This window comes from Sminthopsis crassicaudata, chromosome 5 (genome assembly GCF_048593235.1).
Source record: "Sminthopsis crassicaudata isolate SCR6 chromosome 5, ASM4859323v1, whole genome shotgun sequence".
Taxonomy (NCBI): domain Eukaryota; kingdom Metazoa; phylum Chordata; class Mammalia; order Dasyuromorphia; family Dasyuridae; genus Sminthopsis; species Sminthopsis crassicaudata.
The window spans coordinates 56,567,731-56,585,647 of record NC_133621.1 but is presented as its reverse complement, the minus strand read 5'-3'; the positions used below and the strand labels follow the sequence as shown (position 1 = coordinate 56,585,647).

The window sequence follows — 17,917 nt, the reverse complement described above, 5'->3', positions numbered from 1 at the left end:
ATTTTCCAGGTCTATAGTTTTTCCCAGTAAGTATTTGAAGTTGTTCTCCAGCTTCTCATTTTTTTTTTGTTTTGTTTGACTGATTCTTGAGTTCTATGTGAATCATTCATTTCTATTTGTTCCATCCTGACTTTTAAGGAGTTATTTTCTTCTTTCACAGTTTTTAGTTCTTTTTGTAAATGCCCAATTTCGTTTTTAAATGAATTATTTTGCTCTATGGAATTTTTTTCCATTTCCCTAATTTTTTTTGAGAATTATTTTCTTTTTCCAACTCAGAAATTCTATTTTCTTGAGACTTTTTTATCTTTTCCAATTCAGAAATCCTACTTTCCTGTGATTTTTTAACCTTTTCTAATTCACAAATTTTGTTTCCCTGCATCTCCTGTGAATTTTTTATTTTTTCCAACTCCAATTTCGGGACGTTGTTCTTCTCTATCATAGCTTCCCTATCCTTTCCCCATTTTTCCTCAAACTCTCTTAACTTTTTAATAGTCTCTTCTAGGAGAGAGTTATGTGATGGGGGTTAGGAATCGTTCCCCTTTAGGTTGTTGTCTGCTGACTCTCTGCTGTTAACTTCCTCGGGGTTGGATACCCGCTCTTTCTCTGTGTAGAAGGAATCTATAGTTTTTCTGGCTTTTTTGTTCATATTTACAAAATCTTTTGGGGTCTGTCCCTGGGGTAGGAAATTATTTATTTACTTCTTTACCAGCTTCCTCCCAGACTGGATGGATGCAGCAGCTCTTGCACCTGAGCTAAGATAGAGCTCTGGGAGAGAGTTCCCCACCCCCTCCCTTGAAGTGCCTCACAGGTGACTAGCACTGCTGTGCCCTGAGGGCGCTGTGTTTTAGTGGCTTCCCTGAGGTTGAGATTGAACAGTATATACGGCACAAAGCCTAGCCTATGCGTCCCGGTGGGGCGTGGATGTCTGCAGCAGGTGAGGTGAAAAGCCCCTGCGCTCAAACTGGAAGTGTCTGCCAGAAACCGTGGTCTGTGGTTCAAAGGTTCCGCTTCTCTGGGACTTCCTGGAGCTGAGTTCCACTTCCTCCAGCTAAGCTAGGCAGTGTGTGTTGCCTTGGGCCATATCCACCCACTTCTCAGGTGGGAGCTGAGGCCACACCCCCTAGTGCCTAGATCTACTGAGTCACCCCCAGGGTCCTGGAAAATCTAATCTATCTGAATTTTTAAAGTATTTTAGATTTCTCTTCTGAACTGCTATATTATAAGCAGAGAAGAGCTAACAGCCTGTGCCAGATTCCTTTATCTCAGTGGCTTCTCTGATCCCAGAGCCCTTCCCAGCGCAATAGGCACAGTATGCTAGCACCCAGCCATCTGTGCTGGCCTCTCTTCTTCCTCCCCTGGGGACTGACCTTTCCTGTTGAAACTCCAGATTCTCTTCAGCTGCTAAGTCGTGCTTCCAGTCCTTGTGGTATCTATCAGTCCAGTGCTACTTCTGAGGCTGATTTGTCTAATTGGTTGTGAGGGAGTAAGGACGTTCACAGAGTCGTGTGTTTCTTCTCCGCCATCTTGGCTCCTCCCCCTCCAAAATCAGGAGTCACATTTATGATAGGTTTGTCTATCTCCTCAGTCTTCCTCTGAGTGGGGTTCTTAGCAACCCCCACAGTAACTTCAGTTTGTTGATTCTATTTTAGTCACATTTGATCCTTGCATTTTTCATCTAATCATCAGAGTTGTTTCCTCAAGACAGCAAATAATGAGATCCCACTGATTTGGCAAAGCTGGAATCACCGGATCCCTGATTCTGCCACTCAGCACACCCATCCTCTCTGGTGTCGCTTATATGTCACCCATTGCCCCTCCTCAGTCCGCACCCCACTAGCCCAGGTCAGTAACTTGCCCCTTTAAGGTTGAAACACTTCCAGGAGATGAGATCAGGACTGCTCTTTTTTTGGTCAAAATTTCCAGGTAGTTCATCTCTTCAATTGTCTATTCTCATCTTTCCTGAAGATCTGTCTTTTAAGTTTTATTTCACTTTGTTCAATTTGTTTTCAATTTTTCCAATCTTGTAATTTCTTGGTTATACCACACTTCTATGGCTTCCCATTTCAAATATTCATTTATCAAAACCTTATTTTCATCTGGATACTCCATTCCTCCTTTAGAAGTTTGTTTTCCTTGTTTCATAAGCTTATGGTTTTTCTTAGAAGGATTATTTTGAGATAATTTTTTCTCAATTTCTTTTGATTTTTACATTCTTTTTTCAGTACTCCATATTTTCTTTGCGTATGCAACCATTACACGTTATTCTTTGGGGCAAAATATTTTTTTACATCCTCTAAAAATGAAATCTCTGATCTTCCCTGTTCCAATAGCATGTTTCAATGGTGGGGGGTTCTTTGCAGGTGCATTTTTAAAAATAGGAATGAGTGTGAAGCTGCTCTAATTGATGTGTGTGGGGAAAGTTCCTTAAGCTCCCCTTCAATGTCACTCTCTGAGCACGCACCCCAAAGACTCTGTCCAGGAAAGGCAAACGCTTTAAACAGGAAGCCCAAAGCAAAAGCTCCCTTCACATGCAAGGAGCAGCTGCCCACATCGTCCCAGGCCTCTGCATCTGTCCCCATGGGGGCCTGGTTGCTCCACTCCAGGACAATATCCTAAGGCTTACAGTGGCACAGCTGCCCCCCCTGCCATCAAAGTCAGCCCAGCTTCACTCAGGCTTCCAGGACTCAGTCCTCAACTTGAAAAGAAAGTCTTAGAGATGAAAGTCTCTGTGCTTCCTGCTGAGGATACAACCACTTTTAGATTGGCCAGGAGTGCCCACTTGTTTCTGTGGATTTAGCCTGGCGGTGTTGCCACTTTACCGGGCTTCATCCCTACCTCCATGGCTTTTTTTTTCTTTTTTTTTTTTTACAGCTTTCAGACTTATGTGTGAAGGACCCATCTGTGCTATCCCAACTCTAATATTAATTTCTTTATTTTTGCTCATTTGCAGATTTGTTTCTTTTTCGGGGAGAAATCAGGAGAGCTCGATGAGCTTCTGTTAATCCACCAATCTGTAAATTTTCTAAAAAGGCCCCAAATGCACTATGTTTTCCACAGCCTATCTCCTGGGGCCTTTGCTCAGAGAACTTGGTGACCAGGCTCGGCGAAGGTTGAGACCGGGGGGACGAGGTTAGCTGGACTTCGACCGACCCCTCCCAGGGGCCACTGGTTTGGGGAGGACATGCTGGAGTAGCAATTTGAGTCCCAGCATTTTCTTCCTGGGTCCAGTTACAGGAAGATTGGAAGATAATTTCACGCAATGCCTTGGACTCACTTGGCAGACCTGGGGATCCTTCTGTGCACTTTTTTATCCCAGTTATAATTACTTTGATGCCACAGAACGGGGTGGCTTCCTGGCCTGAAGCAGCTTCCCCCTGGGGCCAATTAGAGGACCTGTCAGACACAACTGTGGGGAATGTCTTGGATCCAATGGGTGGGCGAGGGTTTACAGTGGTCGTCTTCCTGTTCCGAGGAGCACTGAAACCTTTCACTTGGAGGGCTTCTTGCAGTGGAAGATCTTCATCCTGGAGCCAAACATCACAGGGTTTAGACACAACTTTGTGTGGTGTCTTGGACACATTGGGCAGTGCTGGGGAAACCTTGGCCATCCTCTTCCGAAGTTCACTGACTCCTTTAATGGCACAAGCTCTTATGCCTTCTTCGGCTTGAGGAATTTCTCCCTGGGGCCCCTGGGAAGAGAGTATACTGGAGAATGTATTTGCTACAGTCGGCAGGCCTGGGGATGATTTGGTGCTCCTCTTTCCTAGAGTTCTGACTACTTTGATGGCCCGTACTGGGCTGGCTGCTTGGGGTGGTGGACCTTCGCCCTGAGCCCAATTGAAGGAGGGATCATCGAGATCTCTGGAAGATGTCTCCAATTCACTCAGCAGTGCCGGGAAAACTTTGGCTGTTTTCCTCCAAAGAGAACTGAATTTCTGCATGCCACATTTTGGGGTGGCTGCATGGGTTGGTGGACCTTCTCCCTGGGCCAAATTCAAGGAAGGTCCAGATAGGTCTCTGGGACATAGCTTTGATTCACTCAGAAGTGTCGGGGATACTTTGGCTGTGGTCTTCCAAAAACGACTGATCTTTTTGTTGTCACATTTAGGGGCCGCTTCTTTGGCTGCAGAAGATTCTCCCTGGGACCACACAGATGAACGTTCAAGCCCAGTCTCAGACAATGTTTGGCATTCTGTGGCCAAATGGATTTTGAATGTTCTCTTTGGAACAGCATTGACGGCTTGGCCAGGATAAGCTGGGGTGGCTTTTCGGAGACATTCAGGGGTAACAGGAAGTAATGGTTCCATAACGATTGAAGGAAATAGAATGGTATTGTTAGGAGTGGTGTAAGAAGAACTCCTCACCCAGGATGGGCCCCCAACGTCCTTTGCCTCCATTTTTGGCCTTCCAGGAATGCCGTGCTTTTGGCCCTCAAAGTCCAGCCCTTGCATTCCGTGAGGGGGACCTCGGAAAATCAGCGATTTTGCTTTCCCCAATAGGCTCTTGTGTTGATCCTGGACAAAGTCTGTGAATGAAGAAGGCAGCATATGAGCAAACGGGAAGGAATCAAGAAAGAGACTGTGTGTGGGAAAGAGAGCAATAGCACAGGGAGTATGACGTACCCATAGTGATAACTGGCCTTTGGAAGACAACTTTTCCCTAGTCAACATGCCCTCCTATATTTCATACTTGGAGGAAGCCCAAGAGACACTTTCCTGCCTTCCAATTTTTGTGGTAACCCCATTATTTGAACAGAGTTGTTTGTATGGAGTCACCTCCTTAGAATGGAAGCTCCTTCAGGCCAGAACCCACCTTGAGCCTTTTTATACACCCAGTGCTTGTTATGGAACTTGGTGCAGAGTAGATAATCAATGTTTATTGACTGTAACCACCACTTATTCTATCCTCTTTCTTTGGCTTTGAAACTCTGGATTCTGGTTTCTCACACAGTCAAGTTTTACTAATTGAAAAGCAAAATGATTCTCATGATATCCAAAGTTAAAAAGTGATTGCATTTTTTCTTTTTATAAATACATTTGATATTTTACCGAATTTACATTCAAGAAATTCCTTTTTCATTTTTTTTTTTTGTTTTCTAACCTTTTTCCTTGATTCCCACCTACGATTAATAAACTGCATTTACAATTATTCAAAACATAGAGAAAAAGCATACATCTTGAGGGGCAGAGCCAAGAGGGTGGAGAAGACACATGTGATATTCTAAACTCCTCCCATACCTCATTACTAATTACCAAATTCAGCTTCCAAAATAGTGCTTGACTAGTAAAATTCCCAAAGATTGGAAGTACAACAACTAACCATCCAAAAAAATCTGTATGATCGCCAGAAAAGGTTTATCCTGAGTGGAGGGAGCAGACCACCTTAAGCAGGGAGATAGAAGGAGAGGCTAGTCTAGTGAGTGCACCTGGGTGGGTTGGTCTGTATGGCTGGAAAATTTACAAGGAGGACTCTACCACAGGCTGGCTGCTCTGCTTTGGTTGCAAAGCAGTAGAGCAACAGAGGAATTACAGCCAAAGGTTGAGTGTACTCCAAAATAACACCAGAATCTAACTGGATCTGGCTATAAGCACCCAAAACCAGATGTGAGTGACTCAGCACAGATCACAGCACACGTGTGCAGCTGCATTCTGGAGAACAGGGATTTTGTCCGGGGCAGTCACAAATCTGACAGGCAGGGGGTCCCAGGCAGGGAAGCCTCTAACCTGCATGGGGAGGGGATGGGCCAGGGGCAACAGAACTTTCACAGTGCAATTGCCCTCTCCAGGGCTGAGACACTTCCTGTCTGGTACAGGGATCTTCCCAAGGCAACTGCTACTCCCAACTGCAAGGTCCTGCCTAGGGCAGTTACTTTTGCTGCTATGCTTCTAGCCCAGGGTAGTCTCTAATCCAAACTGCAGGGCTTCTAGCAGGGAAGCTCCACAGTTAGGCCTGTGCTACTCAGGGCAGAGACACTTTTAGTGGGGAGCTTTTCCCAGACCACTTCCACAGCTTTCTGCTCTTTGCAGCCTGTTTGAAGGATAGCTATTGTCAATATCTCTCTTCCTGCTCTACAGAGGAAACTGGAAAACCCTTGACCTGAAGGCACATCATAAGGGCTTTAGAACAATGAGTCAAAATAGCAAATGGACCATGGATAGCTTCTATTCAGAAAGAGAGCAGGTTTTCACCTCCAAGGAGACAAATAGCTGACAGGTTCATGACAAAACCCTAAAGGGGGATGTAACCTGTCCCCATCATACAAGGCTCTCCTAGAAGAAATTATAAAAAACATATTTTAAAAGACAGCTAGAAGGAAACTGGGGAAAGGAAAGAGAAGCTATGCAAGAGAGGAAAGAAAAGGCATATAACTCATTTAAAGAAAAATTTGATAAAGTGGAAAACAAAAGGAACTTCCTGAAATGTGAATTGGAAAAGGTAAAGAACTCCAAGGGAGTGCAAGGAAACAGAATTTATGAATTGGAAAAGGTAAAGAACTGCCAGGAAATAGGATTTGTGCATTCAAAAAAGATAACAGGATTTGTGAATTGAAAAAAACAAAAGAGCATTAACGCAGTAAAATAAATAAATAAATAAATAAAAAAGAAATAATGAAATGGAAAATAATTCCATGGAGCAAAAATAGTCATTTAAAAATTAATTAGAAATATACATAAAAGTAAAAAATTAAAAAAACTAATGAAAAAAACGCATTAAAAATAAGAACTGAACAAATATAAATGAATGATTCCCTGAGACATCAAGAATCAGTCAAGAAGCACACCTGTCAGATTGCCTAGAATGACAGGGAAATTGACTACAGAATGTTGAAGTGGATGTGGAAAAATTGGGACACTGATATACTGTTGCTGGAATTGTGAATACATCCAGCCATTCTGAAGAGCAATTTGGAACAATGTTCAAAGCATTATCAAACTGTGCAAACCCAGTTATCCAGTGGCATTACTACTGGGGTTATATCCCAAAGAGGTTTTAAAGAAGGGAAAGTGACCTGCACGTGCAAGAATGTTTGTGCCTGCCCTCTTTGTAGTGGCCAGAAACTGGAAACTGAGTGGATACCCAATAATTGGGAATGGCTGAATAAATTGTGGTATATGAATATTATGGAATATTATTATCCTATAAAAAGTGATCAACAGGCTGATTTCAGAAAGGCCTAGAGGGACTTATATGAAAATTTGCTGAGTGAAATGAGCATGACCAGGAGATCATCATAAACTTCAACAATAATACTATATGATGATCAATTTTAATGGATGAGGCCCTCTCCAACAATGAGATGAGCCAAAACAGTTCTAATAGAGCAGTAATGAACTGAACCAGCTACCCTCAGGAAAAAACTCTGGGAGTTGACTATGAAACACTACATAGGATTCCCAATGCCTTTATTTTTGTCTGCTTACATTTTTTATTTCCTTCACAAGTTAATTGTACACTGTTTCAAAGTCCAATCCGTTTTGTGCAGCAAAATAATTGTTTGGATATGTATACATATATTGTATTTAACTTATGCTTTCATGTATGTAACATATATTGGTTTACCTGCTATCTGGAGAAAGGGGTAAGGGGAAGGAGGGGAAAAGTTGAAACAAAAATTTTGCAATTATCAATGCTAGAAAATTACCTAGGCATAATTTTTTTTGTAAAAAAAAATAAAAATAACATTCAAAGAAAAGAATCAGTCAAGCAAAGACAATACAATAAAAAATAGAAAAAAAATGTGAAATTTCTACTTGGAGAAAAAAAGAACTAAAAAGTATATCTAGGAGAGATAATCTGAGGATTATTGTACTTCCTGAAAATTATGGTAAAATAAAAAGCCGAGATATATATTCTTTAATAAGAAACCATCCAAACAAACAAACAAACAAACAAACAAACAAAAAACAGCCCATAAGTAATAGAATCAGAAGGTAAAATGAGTATTGCAAGAATTCATCAAACACCTTCTGAAATTGAGTTTAAAATAAAAACTCCAAGGAATAGTGTGACTAAATTTCAGAAGTATCAGACTAAAGAAAAAATATTCCAACCAACCAGGAAAAAAAGAACTAAAAAATGTGAATGAAGAAAATAATTCATTAAAAATCAGGACTGAAGTAATAGAAATGAATGATTCATTGCAAAACCAAGAATCAGTCATACAAATCAAAAAAAAAATTAAAGCTGGAGAATATCATCAAATACTTACTGGGAAAATCTATAGACCTGAAAAATAGATCTAGGAGAGATAATCTGAGGATCATTGGACTTTCCAAAACCTATGATGAAAAAAAGAGCCTAGATTCTATTTTACAGGAAATCATCAAAGGGATATGTCCAGAAATAACAGAAACAAAAGGGAAAATAGGCGTGGAAAGAATTCATCAAACTCCTTCTGAAAAAGACCCTAAAAAAAGAACTCCATGGAATATTGTGGCTAAGCTGCAGAACTACCAAACTAAGGAAAAAATATTGCAAGTAGCTAGGAAAAAAAAAAAAAAAAACAAATATCAAGGTGCCACAGTACGGGTCATGTGAAATCTGGCTGCCTCCACATTAAAGGATCAAAGGGCCTGGAACCTGATATTCCAAAAGGCAAAAGAACAAGGATTGCCACCAAGAATAAACGACCCAGCTAAGTTTAGCATTTTCTTCCATGGAAGAAGATGGTCATTTAATGAAACAGAGGAATTCCATTTGTTTCTAAGAAAAAACAAAACAAAACAAAACAAAAAACAGACTTTAACAAAAAAATTAATCTACATCCACAAGACTGAAGAGAAACAAAAAAAGAACTCTTGAGAACTGTATCTCTGTTGTGGATATACCAAAAGTCCACATGGGTAATTTGATTTTACTTATATAATATAAAAAAGGGAAGTAGGAAAGGGAATGGCTTAGTATCAGTAAAAGGGGAAGGAGTGATAAAAATAGAGAAACCAAATCCCAGGAGAGGCATAAAAATGTACCACATCTGAGGGAATTTAGAGAGGGGAAGAAACATTGTGTGAATCTTCTCTCATCAGAGTAGGCTCAAAGAGGAAATAATTGACATATTTGATTTTCAAAGAATTCTCTCTCACCTCATTGAAAAGGGGAGAGGAAAAGGGAAAAGGAAAAGGGGAATAAGGGAAGGGTACAAGAAATGTGTAGTGACTTAAAATGAGGGGGGAGGGATACTAAAAAGGGAGGGCTGCGCATCACAAGTGGGGTCTATAAATTAAATACTTGGGAAGGGATTCAGGGGGGTCAAGGGGGAAAAAAGCATAATCAGAGGATAATATGATGGCAGGAAATACAGAATTAGGAATTTTAACTGTAAATGTTAATGAGATGAACTCTCCCATTAAACCGAGGCAGATAGCAGACTGGATCAAAAGTTCATCAGAATTTTTTATTTCCTTCACAGGCTAATTGTGCACTATTTCAAAGTCGGATTCTTTTTGTACAGCAAAATAACTGTTTTGCTGTGTATACATATATTGAATTTACCTTATATTTTAACATATTTAACATGTAGTGTTCAACCTGCCATCTGGGGGAAAGGGTGGGCAGAAGGAGGGGAAAAGTAGGAACAATTTGTCAATGCTGTAAAATTATCCATGCATATATCTTGTAAATAAAATCTGTAATAAAAAGCTAACAAAATATAGGTCTCCCATCTTAATGACAAAAAAATTGCCATGAGAAAAATTAAGTGAAAAATAGATATAGAGAGAAATAGAGAATGCTTTGATCTGTATACAGGAACACTCTATTCTTTTCTGTGAATGGATAGTCTTTTTTGTTTATTTGTTTGATTTTGTTTTTGTTTTTGTTTTTGTTTTTTACCATGCCTCCTTCAGAATAATTAAGGATGGTTGCATTACTGAGAATAATTAAATCATTTTGTGCTGATCATCGAAGAATATTGAGATCTTTTTACATATGGCATGTTTCACTCTGTTCATGGAGGATTTTGTAGGGTTTTTTCTCCCTGTGAATATTCTGCTCATCATTTCCCAGTGAACAAGGAACATCTATCAGGGAAACTTGTTTCAAAAATTGCGTTTACATTTACTATTTCTAATTGCATTTCCAACCCAAATTTATTCTCTCATTTTACACTGTCTCTCCTTCAAAGCAGTTTGCTGCTTATCAGTGACTCTTCCAAAATGACCTCTTCTTTAATCACTCCTCCCTTCTCATGTTGCATTAACCTCCTATTTTCCTGCAAGCTAAGATAAGAGTTTGATATCCCTATTCAGTATTGATGGTGTTTCCTATTTGAAGCAATATTGATGAGAATAAGGTTCACTCGACCAACCTCATGTATCCCTCTTCCCCTCCAACAGAAAAGTTTCTTCTTGACTCTAACTTCCAATGGAAGTTAATTGGCCCCTTTCCCTTTTCTCAGTGCATTCCCATCTCACTGCACTAAATCACTTTTTGAGAAAAGCTGTTATCCCTTCCTCTTCACCTCACACCTCTTATTCTCTGGCCATGTTTACTCCTTCAACTGCCAGAATTACAGCCATGTCCTAGCGACTTACAAGTATCATCCTCCTATGAAGCAATGGAAATAGATACAACTTAAAAACACTCCCAAATATACCGATCGTGCTGCAGTCTCTGTCTTGAACTGTCTTCCCCAACTCGCATGTAATATCTGTTTTTGACCTGGATGCCGAATTGCACCAGAACCCCCAATGTGTCCAAAACAGAATGTGTTCTTTGTCCTGCACCCTCTGCTCTCATATGAAATTCGCTTTTCTGTCATTGAGGTTTGCTGGTTCAGTCATCTGCCACACTTTCCTTTGCTTAGCCCACATACCATCGCTTCACTGAGGCATGTTTTCATAACTTCCTCAAATGCATTTTCCTACAGAGGTTTGCTTTTCTTCACTCCCATAGCTAACAAGCTGGTTACCCTGTCCACCTGTCTCCTAAGCTCTTCTGATAGCTTCAGTGTATCATTGCAATTATGTTTTAGGACATTATTTTTCTAGACTCTATTGATCTGGCATATTCTAGTGGATGTACTTTTGGTCTTCCCTCTTTCAAGGAAATTCTGGTAGTCTATCTTCCTCATTTAATTCAGTGACTGATATAAAAGGAAGTATTACTACATGTTGGTTCAAGGATTCTCACCTTGGGGAAATACTCCATTTCTTTTCATCATGTAGAACTGCAAGGATGTCCTGAGGGAAAAGAATGATAACAAATAAATCCTCAGCTTTGTTTCCAATAACTACCCCATCTTCCCGGCTAAAGCAGCAGCTAGCAGTTCAAGAAGGCTCTAATAGCTCATCGGACACAACCCAGCAGCTTCCTTTCATCGTCCTCTATGTTTTAACAGTAGAGCCAACCTCAACACCTTTGATAAAAATGATACATTCCTCTGGGTCCCAGTCCCTGTTTCTTCCTTTCTCCATCCCTTCTTGCCAGGTTCCTCATATTAAAAGAAATCCAAAGGCAGCAAATGAGGAACTCCATTATAGGACAAGAGAAATAGAAGTTGACACCTTGCAGACAAAGTGTCATTCAGTATAAACTCTCAATCAAATTCATTTGTTTGCTTTGGTAGTTACTTTACACTGCTCAAAGCACAAAATTTCTGAGAATTACAATATTTTTTGATTTCAAAACATCCTATGGACTTGCCAGGCTGACAGACTATTGGCTCCTATCCCTCTTTCTTCTTTCCCTGAAGAGTTCTCTATTTCTGTTCTCAAATCCACAAGCCCTAAGGGCAAACTTCTCATTACAAATTGGATCAGATGGGCCAGACATACAAGTTCAAAGTCCTAACCTACACTTGTACCCTGGATTCACCTTTCTGAACACTTTCCGTGACTTGAAGCACACTAGGTCACTAAGAAGTAATGAAACACTGTCTTCCCATATACAGAGAGAAAGGGATTTTCCATACCTTCCCTGGATATCTACAGATACAAAGAAAAATCTTGTCCACCCACTCCCATCGAAAAAATGGAATAGATCGATATTTTGAAATTACAAAGAATGTGTTTTATGACTTTTAAAGATGGTTTGGAGAAAGATGGACGAGGCTCCAGTAGCTTGTCAGAAAAAGTGGAAGAACATTGATACTGCTCTGCCCCACCTCCTCTCTGGCTAAAGGAATCCACAAGTGTTTGGGGTTTAAGCTTGGTCTCCCAAAGGATGGAATTCTTTGAATAGTCTAACCAATAGGATCTGCTGGCAGTCTCGGGTTCACATCAGGAGAGGGTGTAAGAGGAAACACTTTTCGGTCCTTTCACTGTTCTCAACATCTTTTCCCAATATACCATCTCACTTGATCCTTATATCAATCTTGTGAGGAAATGGAGGCAAACAGGGGAACTGTTTTGCCTCAGGGAACTCTCAACTCTGTCTTATACTGAATTTGAAACTCTAGTCATCCTGACTCCCAGGTCCATGTCTCTCTTCTACTCATGAACAAAGGAGCCTCTTCAGGAAAACAACAAAGTGCCATTTTCTTTGTAGGTGAGTCTCAGATAATTTGAGTTATCTCCTAAGAGACTACACAGGAGGCTTCTCTCTTAGGATCTCAGTTGTATTGAGGACATTGAGGACTGAGGAACAAGTATCTTGTCCATTTCCTGTTGCTTGCACAAGGAAGGTCTCTCACATTAATCTCTAGAACAATGTCTTCCCACAAAATGACACAGCTCCCCCCAAACTACAAACTTCCTCATTCTTCGTCCTACATGTATTCCCACCAGAATGGTCTGCACCAAGGAACTTCTTACCTGTAACAGCTTTTTCAGGATGGGAAATACAAGGAAGCCCCTTAGCTGATGAAATATGAGGTTGTGGAATGAATACACACAAACCTTAACCCTAACCCTCTTTCACTTTCTCCACCTACCCCTGGCTCTGGCGCTCTCTCGCTCTCGCTCTCGCTCTTGCTCTCGCTCTCGCTCTCCCTCTCCCTCTCCTCTCCCTCTCGCACAGAGCACGGTTGTTGAGACTCCTGGCCTTTTATCCTAGTAACACATTGTGAGGTAGTGATGACATCAAATGGAACCATTTTGCTGTTATATCCGTTACCAACCGGAGTATATGTGCACAATCAGCATGCTTCTTCATTACATTGTTTCCTGAACCAAAGACACACTCCCTGAATTGGGTTTCAAACTGTATTTCCCACAGATTCCCATTCAAACTTCTTCCCAGCTTCCACCTAGAGTGTACCTTTACCAAAGATTGAAAATATTTCTGAACACTAAAATTTTAAATTTCTTGTCTTTCTCAGACTGTCCATTAACAAAGAAAAAATATATTTACATCGGGTGTTCACGGGTAAAGAGAATTGGATTCACTTCTTTCTAAAACATTTTTCATTTGGGTTTCATGTCTTTTTTATTTCTGGTTCAAATCCAGGATAGATATATGTCTTGCATTACTGCACAGGCCACAAACTTGACATCTTCCTCCTTCTCATCTCGTATCTTCTCTAACAGTCTTTACCTCCATTCACATGCTTTAGGCAAACTTCTTTTAATTTATTTTTTCATTGGAGTAGTTTATTTTCAAAACATACACAAGGAAATTTTTTTCACTATGGACCCTTGAAAAACCATGTGTTTCAATTCTTCCCACCTTCCCCCCCCCTCCCTCATGTGGATGGCATGCAATTCAATATATGCTTACCACAGTTAAAGACATGTTAATTCCTATATAGGCATACACATTTATGCGATTATTTTGATGCAAAAGACAAATGAAATTAAAAAAAAATAAAAATGGAATAGATAATGAAATTCAAGCAAATCATAACAAAAACTGTGAAAATGTTATGTTGTGATCCACACTCAGTTTCCACAGTCGTCTCTCTTTGTGCAGATGATTGTCATCATGAACAGATCATTGGCTCAGGCCTGAATCATTTCACTGTTGAAAAGAGCCAGGTCCATTAGAATTGACTGTGGTACTGATGTTGCTGCATACTATGGTTTCCTGGTTCTGCTCCTTACCTTTAGCACCAGTTTATCTAAGTCTCTAGGCTTCGCTGACATCACCCTGGTGACTGTCAAAATTCCTTTTTACTCTCACACCTTAGGTAGTCTAGTCTGCCTCTACTGAAATCATTTGGTGACTTCAACTCATCCAATTTGTGAAGGAACTAGTACAGTTGCTGTGAAAGGGCTAATTTCAGCCTCTCTCATTCCCTTAACAATGCCACGAATCAAATGGAAAATAAGATCAGAAAGAGCTTGATCTCCGCCAACACTCCAAACCTCTGTACCCCTACTTGTTCATTTCACACTGAAGCATATACTGTATTGTTATACATCTTCCCTTGCTTTCCTTGATGTTTGATAGTAAAAATATCCTGTGTTCCAATAATATCGCCTGTTCCTTTGATCCTCAGTTTCTTCACCTAGAGAATGGGAATGGATACCAACACTTGTATTTATGAAGCATTCTGAGAAAAGCATTCTGTAATCTTTCAAGCTTTATGCAAATGTATTTTCTTTTTATTAATGTGCTTATTTAAAGCACATCATTAGAAGTTTTCAGGTTGATGTCTTAGAATCAGAAGACCTGACTCGAGCTCTTAGTTGAGATACTAACTTTAAAAGCCTGAGTAAAGATTCAAAAGCAACACAATTTGTACAACTCCATTTGCTCAGCTGCAAACTGTGGCTAATAAAGGGTAGCATATGTAAGACTGCTGATAAGAGATAATGAGATGGTAGATGTAGAAATCCTATGAAATCAAGCATGATCTCCTTTTTCAGGTATAGATTGCCAGCAAGTTTTCAATAACAAATCCAAAGCCTCAAGTAACTTTAAAAAAGGCAAAACCTCCTTGCTACTCTACAAAATCTTGGAAATTTAGAGTGGGAAGAGGCCTCATTACATTCGCCCATGCAGGCCAGTGCTGTCGCCTTATTAGAAGCACTTCCTTTATATCTCTTCCATTTCATTTAAGTTATCGAATTTATCGGCATAAAGTTGAGCAAAGTAGCTCCTAACTATTGTTCTAATTTCCTCTTCATTAGTGGTGAGTTCATCCTTTTCATTTTCAAGACGAACAATTTGCTTTTTCTCTTTCCTTTTTTTAATCAGGTTTGCTAAGGGTTTGTCTATTTTGTTGGTTTTTTCATAGAACCACGTCTTAGTTTTATTAATTAATTCAATAGTTTTTTTACTTTCAATTTTATTAATGTCACCTTTTATTTTTTGAATTTCAAGTTTTGTGTTTGTCTGGGGGTTTTTAATTTGTTCCTTTTCTAGCAATTCTAGTTGTAAGCCCAATTCGTTGGCCCTCTCTTTCTCTATTTTATGCAAGTAGGCCTGTAGAGATATAAAACTTCCCCTTATTACTGCTTTGGTTGTATCCCACACATTTTGGTACGGTGTCTCTTTATTGTCATTTTCTTGGGTGAAGTTATTAATTATGTCTATGATTTGCTGTTTTACCCAATCACTCTTTAGTATAACATCATGTAGTTTCCAATTATTTTTTGGTCTATTTCCCCCTGGCATTTTATTGAATGTAATTTTGCTTGCATTGTAGTCTGCAAATTATGCATTTACTATTTCTGCCTTACTGCATTTGATTTTGAGGTTTTTATGCCCTAGCATATGATCAATTTTTGTATAGGTTCATGAATTGCTAAGAAAGTATACTCCTTTCTGTCTCCATTTAGCTTTCGCCAAAGATCTATCATATTAAACTTTTCTAGTATTCTATTTACCTCTTTGACTTCTTTCTTATTTATTTTGTGGTTTGATTTATCTAATTCTGAGAGTTCAAGGTTGAGATCTCCCACTATTATAGTTTTGCTATCTATTTCCTCTTGCAGCTCTCTTAATTTCTCTTTTAAGAATTTAAATGCTGCACCACTTGGTGCATATATGTTTAATATTGATACTGCTTCATTATTGATGCTGCCCTTTAGCAGGATATAATGCCCTTCCTTATCTCTTTTAATTAGATCAATTTTTGTTTTTGCTTGATCTGAGATGAGGCTGGCTATTCCCTACCCTTTTACTTTTAGTTTGAATGTCTCACCTTGTTTCAGGTGTGTTTCCTGTAACCAACATATAGTAGGATTCTGACTTTTAATCCAGTCTGCTAACTGCTTCCTCTTTATGAGGCTGTTTGCCCCATTCAGATTTATGGTTAGAAGGACTAATTCTATATGGCTTGCCATCCTCTTAAGCCCCTGCTTATGCTTTTCCCCTTTCCTTCCCTCTTACCCCCCTACCCAGTATTAAACTTGTGAACACCACTTGCTTTTCACAGCCCTCCCTTTTTAGGATCCCTCCCCCACCTTAAAGTTCCTCCCCTTATTTTACCCCTTATCCTCCAAATGTCTGTATTCCCTTCCCCTTAGTTTACTCCTTCCCTTTCACTTTTCAATGAAGTGGAAGAAGTTTCACCATAAATCGAATATGTCTATTGATACACACTATGTTCATCTCCCTCTTTTCTTTCTCTCAGATATAATAGGTTAGCTTTGCCTCTTCATGAGATGTAGTACCACCACTTGACACTTTTTTATGATATAATTTCCTTTCCACCTCTAGTTTCTAAGACAAATTGTACATATGTTCTTTATGTATTTTTTTGGCAGAAGTATAGTTCTCAAGATTTCTTTTTACCTTTTTAGAAATCTCTTGAGTTCTGTATTTGAAGATCCAACCTTTTATGGAGGTCTCGTTTTTTCATCAAAAATAGATGGAATTCATTTATTTCGTTAAATGTCCATCTTCTTCCCTGGAAAACGATGCTCATTCTTGCTGGGTAAGTTATTCTTGGCGGCATACCAAGTTCCTTAGCCTTTCAGAATATCATGTTCCAGGCCCTTCGTTCTTTTAATGTGGACGCTGCTAGATCCTGGGTTATCCTTATTGTGGATCTTCTAGCAGCTTCCAATATCTTTTCCTTTGTCTGATGGTTCTTGAACTTGGCCACTATATTTCTGGGCATTTTGATTTAAGGGTCCCTTTCAGTAGGTGATTGATGAATTGTTTCCAGAACGTCTGGGCAGTTTTCTTTGATAATTTCCTCGAAAATGGTGTCCAAGCTCTTTTTTTCCCCACATTTTTCAGGGAGTCCGATTATTCTCAAATTGTCTCTCCTGGATCTGTTTTCCAGGTCTGTTGTCTTTCTAGTAAGGTACTTGACATTCTTTTCAATTGTTCCATTGCTCTGGTTTTGCTTGACTACCTCTTGGTTTCTCCTTGAGTCATTCTTTTCTACTTGTTCCAGTCTAATTTTCAATGATGTATTTTCTTCACTCACTTTTTTATATCTCTTTGTAATTGTCCAATTGAGTTTTTATCTTCTATGGAATTTTTTTTCCATTTTATTCATTTTACTTTTTAGGGAGCTGTTTTCTTTTTCCAGCTCACTAATTTTGTTTCTCAATGATTTGATTTCTTTATCCACTCTGTCTTTGAATGCATGGGATGACTTCTCCTGGCTCTCTTGCCAAGCTTCCCTTTCCTTTTCCCATTTCTCTTCTAGCTCTCTTGTGAGAGCCTTTTTGATTTCCTCTATGAGATTCTTTTGTATTGAGGAGCAGCTCATATCCCCCTTAGGGAATTCCGCTGGGGACAGTCTGTTTTTAGTCTCCTCAGTGTTTGAAGTCTGCCCTCTCTCCATACAAAAGCTGTCAAAGTTTAGAGCCCTTTTGAATTTTTTGTTCATTTTGTCAGAGTAGGAATCGAAAAAAAAAAAAAAAAAAAAAAAACAAATTGACAAGAGAAACAGGAGGTCTGTTTTGCGGGGATTGGGGCTGGATGGTATCAATGGGCTTCCTCTACAGACCGGGGGTAGGACATCAGAGAGGCACTAACAGAACAGCGATGACTGTACTGAGTCTGTGCTCTGAGGCTCTGAGAAGGCTCTGAGTCAGTCTAGATGGGGGTTAGGGTGGCCGGTTCTGAGAGACGC

At 39.7% G+C, this 17,917-nt stretch overlaps 1 protein-coding gene across 1 annotated transcript; it reads right to left on the bottom strand.

Moving 5' to 3' along the window:
- Nucleotides 1–2,844: 2,844 nt before the first annotated feature.
- Nucleotides 2,845–12,960, bottom strand: LOC141542457 (uncharacterized). Its single transcript, XM_074266867.1, has 3 exons — nt 12,753–12,960; nt 11,131–11,180; nt 2,845–4,525 (listed from the first exon to the last, which is right to left on the bottom strand). Exons 2-3 carry the CDS (start codon nt 11,159–11,161, stop codon nt 2,931–2,933), a joined length of 1,626 nt encoding a protein of 541 aa, XP_074122968.1. The 5' UTR covers nt 11,162–11,180; nt 12,753–12,960; the 3' UTR covers nt 2,845–2,930.
- Between the last annotated feature and the right edge of the window lie 4,957 nt (nt 12,961–17,917).